This window comes from Microtus oregoni, unplaced genomic scaffold (genome assembly GCF_018167655.1).
Source record: "Microtus oregoni isolate MIOR12 unplaced genomic scaffold, Mior012 000055F_ref0000237, whole genome shotgun sequence".
NCBI classification, from domain to species: domain Eukaryota; kingdom Metazoa; phylum Chordata; class Mammalia; order Rodentia; family Cricetidae; genus Microtus; species Microtus oregoni.
In genome coordinates this window covers 7,663,673-7,679,116 of record NW_024543831.1, presented here as the reverse complement: position 1 = coordinate 7,679,116, position 15,444 = coordinate 7,663,673, and the positions used below count along the sequence as shown (strand labels likewise).

General features: G+C 42.0%; 1 protein-coding gene across 1 annotated transcript in view; it reads left to right on the top strand.

Moving 5' to 3' along the window:
- Positions 1 to 11,138: 11,138 nt before the first annotated feature.
- Positions 11,139 to 15,444, top strand: part of Dlat (dihydrolipoamide S-acetyltransferase) — a 32,153-nt gene continuing 27,847 nt past the window's right edge. The window contains exons 1-4 of the mRNA XM_041638561.1: positions 11,139 to 11,480; positions 11,893 to 11,994; positions 12,364 to 12,488; positions 12,639 to 12,783. Of these exons, the coding sequence (XP_041494495.1) occupies positions 11,205 to 11,480; positions 11,893 to 11,994; positions 12,364 to 12,488; positions 12,639 to 12,783 (648 nt within the window). The 5' untranslated portion in view covers positions 11,139 to 11,204. The remainder of the gene's footprint in view (positions 11,481 to 11,892; positions 11,995 to 12,363; positions 12,489 to 12,638; positions 12,784 to 15,444) is intronic.

Below are 15,444 nucleotides of genomic sequence, written 5' to 3'. Positions count from 1 at the left end.
GCCCTCTCTTGTAGGGGCATGGCTGCTATTATCTGGAACCTGGAAATGTATGCATCTCTCCTTCATGTTATAGTGTTCATTTAATTGGCCTCGATGGTTGCAGCAATCAGAGTCTCAGCATCTGTGCTCACAGACAAGGCAAAGGTACCAACTTTTCTGCCTCTTTGCAGACATTGCAAACCAGAAGTAGCTCATGAAGTGGTACCAAAGATGAAAGACCAGGAAATGGATGATGCTGACTTGTTGATTGGGTTGGGGAAGGGTTGCCCATAGTGTGCTATACTATGCCAAAACCATAATTAAGACCTTGGGCTGCCTCTTCTGGTTTTAACTGATTCTGCAGCTTGTTCTTAGCCCATTCAGGGCATTTTTTTCACGAACTGCTGGTTTTCTCTGGGGACTCTTTAACTTTAGAGCCATTTTATTTTTCTCCAAACAGATGACTTTGTGTTTGAAAAGAATAAGAAGCAAGAGGCTCCTTAAACATCCAGGAGGACACGGAAGGTGCTGCTGTCCATTTCTCTGTGACTCAGACTCATGGCATCTCCTTTGCACTGCAAGGAGACAGACCATTAATTTGTGTTTGTGATTTGAGCACTGAGCACGACTTACTGGTCTGCTTCTCATGTCAAGGCTGGAGTTATTTTCTGTTTCATACTTAGCCTGGGCTGTTCCTTTAGGGCACAGTGGAACCCATGGGGCATGGAGCATGAGTTGTGAATGGCAGGGTCGATTCAAGTGAGCAGTCATTTCTCACTGCGACATTGTCCAGTATAGAAGCTGAAGAGTTCAACTTCCAGAGGTTACTTAATAACTTGGGTTTTCTCATTCATGCACCTAGTACTATCCACCAATCAGTCATGATTATCTATTTATATAGTCCCTCAAGCGGTCTGCAGCCACCACTGTACACTGCCAAACAGAAGAGTGGAACAGATGGGTCAGTCCTGGGATCTGCCTCTCTGTTCATCTCCCATTTTCAGCCATTTGAACAGACTACTCTTTGGAACTCTGAGATAACATCTTATTGTTTTATATAGACATGTCTTTTAAAAATAGTTCATGTTTGAAAATTGCTTTGTACTCATTTGCTTTTGTCTGAGAACCATGTCTATTTTTATAACTCACGTGTGATTTCAGTGTAATCTCCCATTCCCTGTACTCTGTTGATTTTCTAGAGTGCCCAATAGCTTTTCTACAGTCTCTTCTTACCGCCTCTTGTGGTTTCAGAACAAGCTTTATTTTGTTACAAGTACACTAATGGCAGTCGATTTCTCTCCAGTTCTCCCTGCTGTTTTAGTAATGGAGTTTTTTTTTTGTTTGTTTGTTTGTTTGTTTGTTTTTTAGTCTAGTTGATTGCTCTTCTAAAAGACATGAGACCAAAAAGACCTTTCAAAAAGAAAGTCTTTCATGTTCGCTACCCTGGTCTTCTATTGAAGAACAATTTTTCATCAGCTGTAACTAGGAAAGTTTGGGAAAGTCAGCCATAAGCAAGGGACAACTCATTGTGAAAGCCAACAAAGAAAACAGTATTATTTCCATTTTTTCTCAAGATGACTAGAGGGAATAAAAGTTCGTATATCACCAATTTCTCTGTTGCATGAATTTTAATGTTTTGCTATTTGACAGCATGAAGGTGACCAGGCTAAACTTCGGTACTGTAGTCCAATTTACCTGGAATGTCTGTCTCTTAAACCAGATTTCCCTTCTCCATTTTATTTCAACAAACAGTCTTGACATTATGTGGAATTAACTTTTCAGCAAAAATTAAATCAGAGAAAAAGCTTCAAAATCCTCTACATTGTGTTTTATTTTTTATCACTTTTTGAAAAAGGAGCCACATGGCCTTAGTGGCTACATAAAAGCAGAGGTTGGAAATGGGGAGAAAATAGTGCACTAACCTCATCTACCATGGGCAAAATGGCCAAGCATCTCTGCTGGAGGATGTATTCATCAATCCCTGTACATTCCAAACCAGGGATCCTTATTCCAGCCCAAGATGCTGGAGTCTTCAGAGCAGGAGCAAGCATGAATTCATTCTGTTCTCAATAATCTCCGATTTGGCTATACTCCATGACAGTGGTTCTCAACTTGTGGGTCATGACCCCTTTGGACATTAAAGGACTCCAAGGGGTCGTCTAAGATCATCAGAAAAAATGAGTATTTACATTACTGTTCATAACAGCAGCAAAATTACAGTTGCAAATTATCAACAAAAATAAGTTTCTGTTGTTTTTCTCTTTTTACTCTTTGGACTCTTTTGGATTTTTTTTTGGGGGGGGCACCACCCAGCTCCTAAATAGATCACACACAGAGGCTTATTCTTAATTATAAATGCCAGGCCTTAGCTTGGCTTGTTTCTAGCCAGCTTTTCTTAAATTATCCCGTCTACCTTTTGCCTCTGGGCTTTCTCCATTTCTTTACCTCTGTGTATCTTACTCTCACTCCTACTCCATGGCTGGCTGGGTTTCTGGCCCCGCGTAACCGCCACTCCTCCTTTTCTCCCTCCTTCCTTCTCCTCCCAGATTTCTCCTTTTGTTTATTCTCTGTCCACCAGCCCAGCCTATCCTCTCTCCTATATTGCTATTGGCCACTCAGCTCTTTATTAGACCAATCAGGTGTTTAGACAGGCAAAGTAACACAGCTTCACAGAGTTAAACAAATACAACATAAAATAATGCAACACATCTTTGCATCATTAAACAAATCTTCCACAGCATAAACAGATGTAACACATATTAAAATAATATTATGCGACACTTTCCTGGTTGGAGGTCACCAGAATATGAGGAAGGAAGTTATTAAAGGGCTGCTGCATTAGGAAAGGTAAGAACCACTGCTCTAGGAGAAGTTGTAGCTTAAAAATACTGTTCCACACCAATTGGCTGGTCCATCCTGCTATTGCTGACATTCTTTCCATGGGAAAACTACACTAGAATGTTGGGAGTCCTAAAATAATCGCTTAACCATTTTTTTTTAAACATAAACTGGGCATAATGGCTCAAGTCTTTAATCCCAGCACTGGGGAGGCAGAGGCAGGCAGACCTCTGAGTTCTACAGAGTGAGCTCCAGGACAGCCAGGACTACATAGTGAGATCCTGTCTTGAAAACAACAACAAAATGACTCATGTGCAGAAAAGAACCTACACGCACACGCCTGTACCTACACGCACACGCCTGTACCTACATGCAAACGCCTGTACCTACACGTACACGCCTATACCTACACACACACCTGTATCTACACGCACATGCCTGTATCTACACGCACACGCCTGTATACACACACACCTGTATCTACATGCACACGCCTATATACACACACACCTGTATACACACACACCTGTATACACACACACCTGTATCTACATGCACACGCCTATATACACACACACCTGTATACACACACACCTGTATACACACACACCTGTATCTACACGCACACGCCTGTACCTACACGCACACGCCTGTATACGCACACATCTGTATCTACACACACACGCCTGTATACACACACACCTGTATCTACATGCACACATCTGTATCTACACACACACACCTGTATACACACACACCTGTATCTACACGCACACACCTGTACCTACACGCACACACCTGTATCTACACGCACACACCTGTACCTACATGCACACGCCTGTATACACACACATCTGTATCTACACGCACACGCCTGTACCTACACACACACACGCCTGTATACACACACCTGTACCTACACGCACACGCCTGTATACACACACACCTGTACCTATACGCACACGCCTGTATACACACACATGCTTGTACCTACACGCACACATCTGTATCTACACGCACACACCTGTATACACACACACCTGTACCTACATGCACATGCCTGTACCTACACGCACACACCTGTACCTACACGCACACGCCTGTACCTACATGCACACACCTGTATACACACACCTGTACCTACACGCACACACCTGTATACACACACATGCTTGTACCTACACGCACATGCCTGTACCTACACGCACACACCTGTATACACACACACCTGTGCCTACACGCACACACCTTACCTACACGCACACACCTGTACCTACACACACACACCTGTATCTACAAGCACACACCTGTACCTACACGCACACGCCTGTACCTACACGCACACACCTGTATCTACACGCACACACCTGTATCTACAAGCACACACCTGTACCTACATGCATACGCCTGTATACACACACACACCTGTATCTACACACACACATCTGTATCTACACACACACGCCTGTATCTACATGCACACACCTGTATACACACAAATAAAAGTAATAAAAATAAATCTTTAAAAAGACCTCATAAGCACTAATTTAGTTATTTAAAAACTGAAGAGTAGCTTCTTCCTGCTCAAGTCCCTAAATCATCTGCGTTGGAACACTTTACAGTTTGTACCTAAAGGTTCTGCCTTGGTGATAGACACATGCCTGTACTTCCAGCATTTGGGAGGCTGAGGCAGGAGGAGTACCAGGTTGATGCTGGGATACATAATGAGATCTGTGTCTGGATAAAAAGAAAAAGAAAGAGAGAAGGGAGGGAGGGAGGGAGGAAGAATGGAAGTCTGGTGTAGTAATAGGAGCAGCAGGGCTGCGTCCCCAGCACCCCGGCTGCCTGGCTAGCTTATGCCCGAAATAACAACACACAAACTGTATTCATTTAATCACTGCTTGGCCCATTTCTATCTAGCCTCTTCTAGGCTAATTCTCACATATTAATTTAGCCCATTTCTAATCATCTGTGTAGCGCCCCTAGGTGCGCTTACTGGGAAGATTCTAGCCTATGTCCATCCTGGGTCGGAGCTTCATCGTGTGCGTCTGCCTGGGAGCTGGGAGCATGGCATCTCCCTGAGGCGTCTGCTCCCAAGAGGAGAGCTGTGGAGTCTGAGCTCACTTCCTCTTCCTCCCAGCGTTCTGTTCTGTTTACTCCTCCCACCTATCTTCTAACCAATGAGGGCCAAGCAGTTTCTTTTTATTTAACCAATGACCTTCCTCCATCATTTCCCCTTTTTCAGTTTAAACAAAAAAAAAGGCTTTAACTTTCACATAGCAAAATTACATATAACGAAACAGTTATCAAGTAAAAGTTACAATAATCTTTATCATAACTAAGGAAAACTATAACTAACTATTCTTTTTTTTAAAGATTTATTTATTTATTATGTATACAACATTCTGCCTCCATGCATGCCCACATGCCAGAAGAGGGCGCCAGATCTCATTACAGATGGTTGTGAGCCACCATGTGGTTGCTGGGAATTGAACTCTCGGCCTCTGGAAGAGCAGTCAGTGCTCTTAACCACTGAGCCATCTCTCCAGCCCCCATAACTAACTATTCTTAACTCCATCAAAGACTCCAGAAAGATACAATACTACCTAAGCAAACAAGAAAAAAGCAACTTTTAAAACTCGAGAAATGACAGAGACATCTCGCTGCCTGGACAGTCACCCAAAGTTCCTCTGTACCGTTGGGGCATCCATCTTCAGCGTTCAGGCCCATGGTATCCAGCAGACATTTCCATAAAGCAGGAAAATTCAAAGTCAGTTCAGTCACTATCTGTTGTGTCCTGCAGAATGCTCTTTACAGGCCAGATCTTCAGCTCTTTTGACTGGGATGTAAATAGGAAAAGCTCTTTATGTACTGAGAAGCATTCTGGTTATAACTGAAATTTTCATTTTTACTCATAAGCATCGTGATTGCACTCTTACTTGTCGAACTTGTTAAGAAGTATAGCTTGATTAAAATGAACACGCGTGCATGTGCACACATCGCGCGCGCACACAGAGTTCTATTTTCTTAGAAAATGGACATTTGTAACCACTGCTTCCAGAGATTATTACCTTCTCTTTTACAGTGCATTCACCAAAGCTTTGGTATTCCAGAGGTTTCTGATTATCAAAGTGATAGCCAGTTTTAATCCTTGCATGTACCAGAATCGTGAACAAGTCAAAACCACACGCACACGCTATGAATAAAATGGAGTTTACAAACTAAATCCACTTCGTCATTTTCATTTATGTCTCTTCACTGAGATCAGTCAGTAAAGCCATTCACATCTAGTGGAGGCAATCTCCTCAAGTGATCTCCCTGGTAGCATGTTTACTCACTATCAGGAGGGTGGAGATAAGGGCAGTTTTATTGCTAGAGATACTTTGCTGTCAGTATTTCTAATGTACGCACAAGATAGATTATTATAAAAAAAGACTAGCTACTTTTGCACCTATTTTGAAATCATATGGAAATGTACAGACACATAAGAACCTGAGAGTATGAACTGTATGGTAACATTAATCTTCAGATGCAGTGTGAACCCTAATTAGCTGAGAAGTGTAGAAGCCTGAGTCCTGGATGCTGCGCATGCTACACATGCTTTCTATCAATGCAATCAGGACCCCAGGCAGAAAGGAGCTCTTATTTATTTATTTTTCTGTTTTGAAACAGCATCTCACTGTTATCCAAACTGATAGGTTCAGATGATTAATCATTTTCCTTCAGGCTCTGGAGTAACTAGACTATTGGCATGAACTACCCCCCCCCCCCGAGCCCAGAAATTAATACTTAAAAAAGAATCAGAATTCAAAAATCAGTTTAAAGGCTGCCTTCCCCAAATTCAAGCAGGCTTCATTTATCACTAATGTTATTGATTTAAATGTTTGATATTTCAATCTTCCGTTTTGAGTGCTTTCTTTCTTTTTTTTCTTTTCTTTTTTTTTTTTTTTTTTTTGAGACAGGGTTTCTCTGTGGTTTTGGAGCCTGTCCTGGAACTAGCTCTTGTAGACCAGGCTGGTCTCGAAATCACAGAGATCCGCCTGCCTCTGCCTCCCGAGTGCTGGGATTAAAGGCGTGCGCCACCACCGCCCGGCTTGAGTGCTTTCTTTCACTTGACTTCTGATTACATACCTTCAACTTTGTTCTGTTCTGTTGGAGACAGGGTCTCACTATGTAGACCTGGCTGACCTGGAGCTTGCTATGTAGACCAATCAGTCAGTATAGCCTGGAAATCACAGAGCTCCACTTGCCTCTGCATCGCAACAGCTAGGATTCAAAACAAAACAAAACAATTTAAAAAAAGGAAAAGATAGAGCCCATGTAGGTAGCCCAGACAGCTGGCTACACTAAGCTAGAACAGAATTCATGCACCACCATGCTAGCTATCAGATTAGCTTTTTTTCCTCCAATTTCTTCTGTGTTCTTGGTGTTCTCTGAGCATCTGTTAACGGAGGAATCAGTATAAATACAGCACATGTGTTCCCCTAATCTAATGTCACCTTCAGCTCAGAAATGATGAGGTTTTCTAATTATATAGCCATACAATGAATGTTTAATAAATGTTGCACATAAATTGTTGGTCAATAACTCAAAAGTCATGCATGCAGAATTATTATTACTATACTAAGAAGACAATGAGAAACAATGGATTAAATTCCTCAACTGCCTAACAGATTAGGTTTGCTGTAAAATAAAGTTACAAGTCACTTAACAATGGTTTATTAATGACCTATACAGCATACAAAGATGACCCTCCCATTAAGGTTAGTCACGTGTTTGCATTGCTCGGTGACACTGCAGCCACCACTGTTCATGTTAATGCAATTATTTTTTTTTCAAGACAGGATTTCTCTGTAGTTTTGGAGCCTGCCTTGGACATGCTCTGTAGACCAACCTGGCCTCAAACTCCCAGAGATCCACCTGTTTCTGCCTTCTAAGTGCTGGTATTAAAGATATGTGCCACCGCTGCCTGGCCAAATACAATCATTTCAATGGCAGGGCTCCTTTCTTCTGCTTGTGTTTCCTGATCCTGTGAGTTCTCACATGGTCCCCAGGTAAAGAGGTATATAAAATTACAAGTAAAACATTTATTAAATAAATAAATTTCTTTAAAAACAATTCTTTGGCAGTTTCAGCAGTTATTAAAGATGAAATCAAATTTCTATACACTTAGATGTTCTTTGTTTTTACATACCGAATTAAATCTATAAAATACATCATGTATGTGTATGAAGTTTTTTAAAGGATAAGTTTAAAAGTTTTAAAGCCCCACCACCGTAAATATAATTTCTCCTCCATATCTATGAAAATTACACATCATGGGCTGGATGGAGAGACAGTCAGTGGGGTAGAGGTGCTTGCCACTAAACTTGATGACTTGAGTTTTATCCCTGGAATGCACACAGTCAAAGAGAACAGACTCTCAAAAACTGCCCTCTGACATACAGACACACACACACACACACGCATACACACACAGAATAAGTGTAATTTATAAGTTAAAAATTACAAATCAAGAATTATGACATTTTTGGCAGTCCTCCTCACAAAAAGTATTATAAGAACATAGTCTGTGGTGAGGCTCTGAGGAACCAGGCAATCCCATACATTGTTGATGGGGAATACAAATGCTTTGGGGAAGAATACGGCAAGAATCTAACAAAAACCACATATACATCTATTTTTATTCTACATATAGCGATATTATATGGTTCTAAACTTGTTATGAAGCCAAGGATGACCCTGAACTTCTGATTTTTTTGTTTCCACTTCCCAAATGCTGGGATTACAGTTTATCAGGTGCTAAGGATTGAACTCAGATTTTTAATTTTTCTATGCATTGGTGTTTAACCTGTATGTTTTTGTGAGGGAGTTGGATCCATAGGAACTCAAGTTACAAACGGCTGTGAGCTGCCATGTGGGTGCTGGGAATTGAACCTGAGTTCTCTGGAAGAGCAGCCAGTGCTCTTAACTGCTGAGCCATCGCTCCAGCCCCAAACTCAGGACTTGATGCATGCTAAGCAAACACTTTTCCAACTGGGTTACATTCCCAGCCCTAATATATTTTAAAATGTAATTATTCACGTGTATGTGTTGAATAGACATGGTCATTGCCATAGTATAATTTTGTTTGTTGTTTGTTTTTGGAGACAGGGTTTCTCAGTGACAGAGAAACAGAACTAGCTCTGTAGAACAAGCTGGCCTCAAACTCAGAGATCTATCTGCCTCTGCCTCCTGAGTTCTGGGATTAAAGCTGTGTGCCACCACCACCTGGAGTATAAGTTTTTTATATATGGTATTAAGTTCATAAAGACGTTCTTATCCAGTATATAATATATTTTGAATATATTTCTCTCCATACCTTCTTAACCCTCCTCTCTTCCCCTTCCCATAATCCATTTTCCTTCATTTCCATTTCTATAAGTGAATATAAAGTCAAGGATTCCAAATGAGAGAAAATATACCAGATTTATCTTTCTGAGACTGAATTAATTTGCTTAATTAAGTTGCATCCATGTTGTGAATGACAAAACTCCATTATCTGTGACTGAAACAGTTACACTATGTATTTACCACGTTTGGGTTAGCCATTCCTTTAGGATGGACACATAGTTTAGCCCTGGAGTGAGCTATTGTGTGTGAACTGGGCTGCAATGCAGAGTAACATGCAAGTGAAGAGCTGAGATAGGAGCTAAATTGGCTGAGTATAAATATTTTCAGAGTTGATTGGTATTTTGATCTATGACTGTCAATGCTGAGAATGTTGTTCCACATGAATATGTAGCACATGAGCTGGCAAGATGGCTCAGATGTGAAGGGCACTGGCACATACACACCAAGAAAATAAATGTAATAAAAAATTTAAAAATATATAACATAAAATGTGTATTTAGGGACATTTCAGAAACTACTGGAAATCTGTCCTAATCTCAAACACAAATCAGCTTCAGCAATTTTAATATTCAAATATTTTAAGAATCTTATCCAAAAAATACACTACTATAACTTTTTACACGCTAAGAAATAACTATGGGAAAATGCCTTTGTTTTCTGTAATCAAACCATTATGTTCACATAACAGCAGAAAACTTTGTAGAGTAAAACCAGCGCGAATCATGCCATAGTGATGAATCTGTGCCAAGGTGCTTCAAGCAGTGTTGGCTGACCTTGTGTGACCCGGAGGTCATGACAGTGCAAAGTGCACCTTTGTCCGCAGAGCCAAGGCAGCAGCGACGGGAAGGGACGCAGGTAGTGTAGGCAACAGCACCGAGAAACAACCTAAGTTTTTGTGGTTGTTTTCGGAAACTTTTCACTGTTGCCATTTTTTATTTTTGACGCCCAACATTGTTACTCCACAGTTTAAGAAATCTTTTTATATTGAGTTCACACAATAGAAATGGTGTGAATGCATTTTGCAAAGTTGTATCTTAATTTTTTTTTTAAGGTAGGGTCTCACCATGTAGTCCAAGTGGCCTAGAACTTGCTATACAGACCAGACTGACCTGGAACTTAGTAAGCCACCTGTCTCTCGCCTCTGGAATGCTGTTACTAAAGGCATGTGCTAACATGTCCGGTGTGTTTTTAAAATCTTTTCGCTGTTTAAGAGGAAACGGCGGTAATCTGGGGATAATATAACCGTTTTCGCAAACAAGTATTTTTATACATGGAATATATATAATTAGTCCTTTGAGACAAACTCGAAATGTGAAAATGTACCTAACTTTTGGATGTCCTTCATACCATTTGGCTGAAAACACTGCTGCTTCTAGTTCGGGTGGGTTAGGGACCTGACGTCTTTGCAACCTAGGGCAGCCTGCAAGGAGCGGGGTCTGCAGTCAAGGGGACACCCCCTGAACCCCAGAGGTCACTCGTGGGGACTTTCTTCCTCCAACTTTCGGCGGTATGCTTCCTGACCTCAACCATTGACCTAAAGCTTTGGATTACTGTCGGCCCAGGCTCCTTTCCCAGCTTTTTCTTAAAGAAGGGTGTTCCCTTTGGCACTGCTTCCCCAAAAGTGGAGGCTTCAGCCGGGGTCCAACTCTCCCGTCTCTTTGGACACCACCTTAGAGCGGGCCGTGCTCCCCATGCCCTACGACACCTCTCCTAGGGTCACCAACATCCCTGACCCTTTCCCGTTTCATCCAAACGTGCGTTGCCCGCGACTGCCTCGAAGCACCACTGTCTCCGCGGATCCTAAGCTGTGACCCCGGTCCGTCCCGGGTGTCCCAGACCGGGTCCCCGCGCTGAGCGTTCCGGCCGCCAGTCCAAGAAGCCGCTTTTACGACACTGCGCGACCGCAGGGCGCGGCTGACGGCAGAGCCGCGCTGCTCTTGGAGAGGTCACTCCGGAGACGGTGGAGGTTTTGGGGTGTGGGGGTCGGTGGCAGGATGTGGCGCGTCTGTGCGCGGAGGGCGCAGAGTGCAGTGCCCAGGGCTGGAATCAGGCCTCGGTGGGCAGTCTTGAAGGAAGGCCCCGGGGCCCCATACGGGAGCCCGCGGGTCGGCCCTGCTGCGGCTCGATGCAGCAGCGGGACCCCGAGCTATGGGGTTCGCTTGCTGTGTGGCTGGAGCTCCGGCTCGGACACCGCGCCGCGTAACCGCTTACTGCGGCAGCTCTTGGGGTCTCCCGGCCGTCGCTCTTACAGCCTTCCCCCGCACCAGAAGGTGAGTGCTCCACCCCGGACCCCGTTGTCCTTCAGAGCCGGTTCCTTGACGTGGGGGAATCCCCCTTGAGAGGCCTCTTTGAGCCAGCTCCCTTCAGGATCTGTTACCGTTTTGCCCAAGACCTTCCCAATGAGGATCTATTCCATTGAAAGAAGAGCTTCAAGCCTGGGGCTGTATGCAAAAGGTCTGTGGATTCTCACGTGCTTTCTCAGATCCACTGGACTGACTGGAGGATCAACCTGCCACTGAAAGACATGAACTTCTAGGGTGCAGGAACTCCCTTTGTATCCCCAGTGACCAGTTTGTAATGGGACTCAGTGAATTCTTTGCCTGGAATTGAATGGAATGAAACTCTAAACCGCACCGAGAGTTAAGTATCCTGGTTTAAATTGTGATTCCTTTTCTTCTCCAGGTTCCCTTGCCTTCCCTTTCTCCTACGATGCAGGCAGGCACTATAGCCCGCTGGGAAAAAAAAGAAGGGGAAAAAATCAGTGAGGGTGAGCTAATTGCAGAGGTAAGTTTTACAATACGGTTTTAAGGGAGTGACATTGTTAAGTAGACTGAGCCTTAACTTAAGGTTAACTCCTTTATGTTTAAGCAACTTTTATTTTTTCCTCCCACAGTTATTAGAGATGATTAGTAAGATAACTTGTGAGCAACTTAGCTAAACTGACTGTTTTTGAGACAGGGTTTCACTATGTAACTCTGGCTGGCCTGCAACTGTCAGAGATCTGTCGCCTTCTGCCACCGAATACCCAAAATGTTTTTTAAACCATTCTTTCCAGTCTGTGGCAGTGGATTTATCTTCATATGAAATTCTAGACACCTTCAAATTATCTGTATGTTGGCAGTACAAACTTAAGCTAATGCTTTTTGTTAAAAGGTTGAAACTGATAAAGCCACTGTTGGATTTGAGAGCTTGGAGGAGTGCTATATGGCAAAGATCCTTGTTGCCGAAGGAACCAGGGATGTTCCAGTTGGGTCCATCATCTGTATCACAGTAGAAAAGTGAGTGAAACCCCTTGTAATTTGTGAACATTGGTGCTTCCAGAACATTCTCAGTCACAGTGGAAGTTACAGACTTCTGAAGATGTGCTGGGAGGTGGGGACTGGATTTGGTTTATAACTTCTGTATACATATGTGCTTTTTCTTCTTAGGCCTGAGGATATTGAGGCCTTTAAAAATTATACATTGGATTCAGCAGCAGCTACCCCACAGGCAGCCCCAGCCCCAGTGGCTTCTGCTACTCCAGCTGCACCTTCTGCAAAGGCTCCTGGTAGCTCGTATCCTCCTCACATGCAGGTAAGGCCCAGCTTCCGCATGTTGGCTCCTGATGAATCTTATTTACATTTTTTTTTTTATGAGTGGTGATTGCATCCTGAAAACTTTTTATTAAAACGATCAGTGTTTGCCATTTGCCAGAATACAGATATTTAACTGTGAAACTTGACAACTTTTATTCTTGATTGTTGTCTTCAAGTGTGAACTTGGACAGTTTCTTGAACCTTTCTCAGTCTTAGCACAAGACACAAGATAATGCTTGTTTTTCCTCTCAAAAACAATAGTAAAGGTTATGAAAAATGGTTTTTTTTGTATACAAGTAGAATTTATAATAGAGAACAGATGATGTCTGTTGAATGAAAGTCCCCTGATGAAGTTTTCCTTTGGTTTAGAGTGGTATATTTGCAAGCATAGATGGAGTATTTCAATAATACTCTTACATGAAAAAAGTAACAGTAAATAATAAGTGTGAATGGACTGGAGAGATGGCTCAGCAGTAGTTAAGAGCACTGGCTGCTCTTGCAGAGGACCCAGGTTTGATTCCCAGCACCCACACGGCAGCTGACAACCACCTGTAACTCCAGTTCTAGCAGATCTGACACCCTCACAGGCACACGTGGGCACCAGTGCACATAAAACAAATGACTCATTTAAAGAAATGAAGTGTACATAAGTGTACAGCGTAGCAGTGTGACAGGGCCAGTGGCCATAAATGCCATTCCTATGAACCTAAGCAAGCTTTTAGGAAACTAAAACATCCTTTTTTTAAAAGTAGATTTTTTTTTCCATACACATAATCTAATTATGGTTTTCCATTCCCCCAACTCTTCCCAGATCCTCCTTGCTTCCCTACCTATCTAAACCCACACCCTTTCTTTCTCTCTCTCCTTAAAAAACAAACAGACATCTAAAAAATAATAATGATAATAAAAATAAAATAAAAACCAGATTAGGGCAAAACAAACAAATGTGGGAAAAAAGAGTCAAAGAAAAACCACAAGAAACCAAGACACACACACTGAATCAGTTTATTAGATATTAAAGTTTTCCTCTATGTTGTATTTATGTGGTTTTTATGTTGAAAGTAGCTAAAATCTAAAGGATTAAGATTTGACCTTTCCTTAACATTTTTGCTTGTTTCTTTAAGTCAAGGTGTAGTCGGATTTTTCTTTGAATGGTCAGCTCACAAATAATGACATGGAGATGTATTATTAATTATGAAAGCTCAGCCTTAGCTTAGGCTTGTCCCACTAACTCATATAACTTAAATTAACCCATTTATATATTAATCCATGTTCTACCACATGACATTACCTCATCTCCATATTGTCCATTCTGCTTTCTCTGCTGGCAACTCTGCCCTTTCCAGAGATCTCTCTCTCTGCTGGGAAGTCCCACCTACACCTCCTGCCTAGCTATTGGCCATCAGCTTTTTATTACTCCAGTCCCAGCAATACTTCTTCTCACAGTGTACAAATATCCCACAACAACAGGGTTTCTCCATGTAGCCCTGCAGTCCTGGAACTCTAGACCAAGTGGATCCTCCTGCCTCTGCCTCCTGAGTGCTTGAATTACAGGTGTGTGTCCTCACCACCCAGCCTACCTTTCCTTAGCTTTAGAAGAAGTTTTCTGAATGAATCAGTTTCTTTGGAAGTCATGTTCCAGCTCTGTTGGTAACAATCACTTGTGAAATTTTTCCTGGCCTTTAGCGTTCACAATTATTTCATTCAGTTTAGCAACCTTATTACGTAATACCTTCTTTCTCCATTTTATGGTGCTTTGTATTCAAGTGTTAGAACTGGGCCCTAAGAATCCTTTGAGATGATAAAAATATGAGTATATTTCACACACACACACTTTCATTCACTTTACTGGTGATTATGAAACAAAGAAAACAAATTCTGAACTGGAAGTAATTTTTAAAGAATTTTCTAAATGTACCAGGCATTGTAATACATGCCTTTAATCCCAGCACTTGGGAGACAGAGGCAGGCAGATCTCTGTGAGTTTGAGGCCGCCTGATCTATAATGAGAGTTCAAGGACAGCCAGGACTATTACACAGAGAAACCCTGCCTGAAAAAATCAAATCCAATAATAATAATAACAATAACAACAACAACAACAATAATAATAATATTCTAGGTCTTAGAGTTTTATTTTTTCCAACTTCTATAGAGACATTATTGACTGAAATTATTTTTCCCTTAGCTTAAGGCTGTTGCTACTTAAAAGACTAAAGAGATAGCAAATAAAATCCATATTAACTAAATAACTGTCCAAATTCAGTGAATACAATCATTTAAGTAGGAATGCAATTAAAATTTTTACATATATTTAGTGGACATGTGGGCACACTGTGCCTATATGTATGGAAATTAGAAAACAACTCGTGGAGTAACCATACACATTCTGCATGCACACACACACACACACATATACACACAAGACTATAACCATAGTGCTGTGGACTGGAGAGTTGGACAGAGGCTGGCTGTCCACCTCAGTGAGAGACCCTATCTCAAGAAAATAAGGCAGATAGCACAGGACACCTTATATCCTCTTCTTGCTTCTGCACTTCACTCTTGCATACACCTCTCTCTCTCTCTCTCTCTCTCTCTTTCTCTCTTTCACACATACACACACACACACACACACACAACTTAGAAATCTTTTAGCGGTTT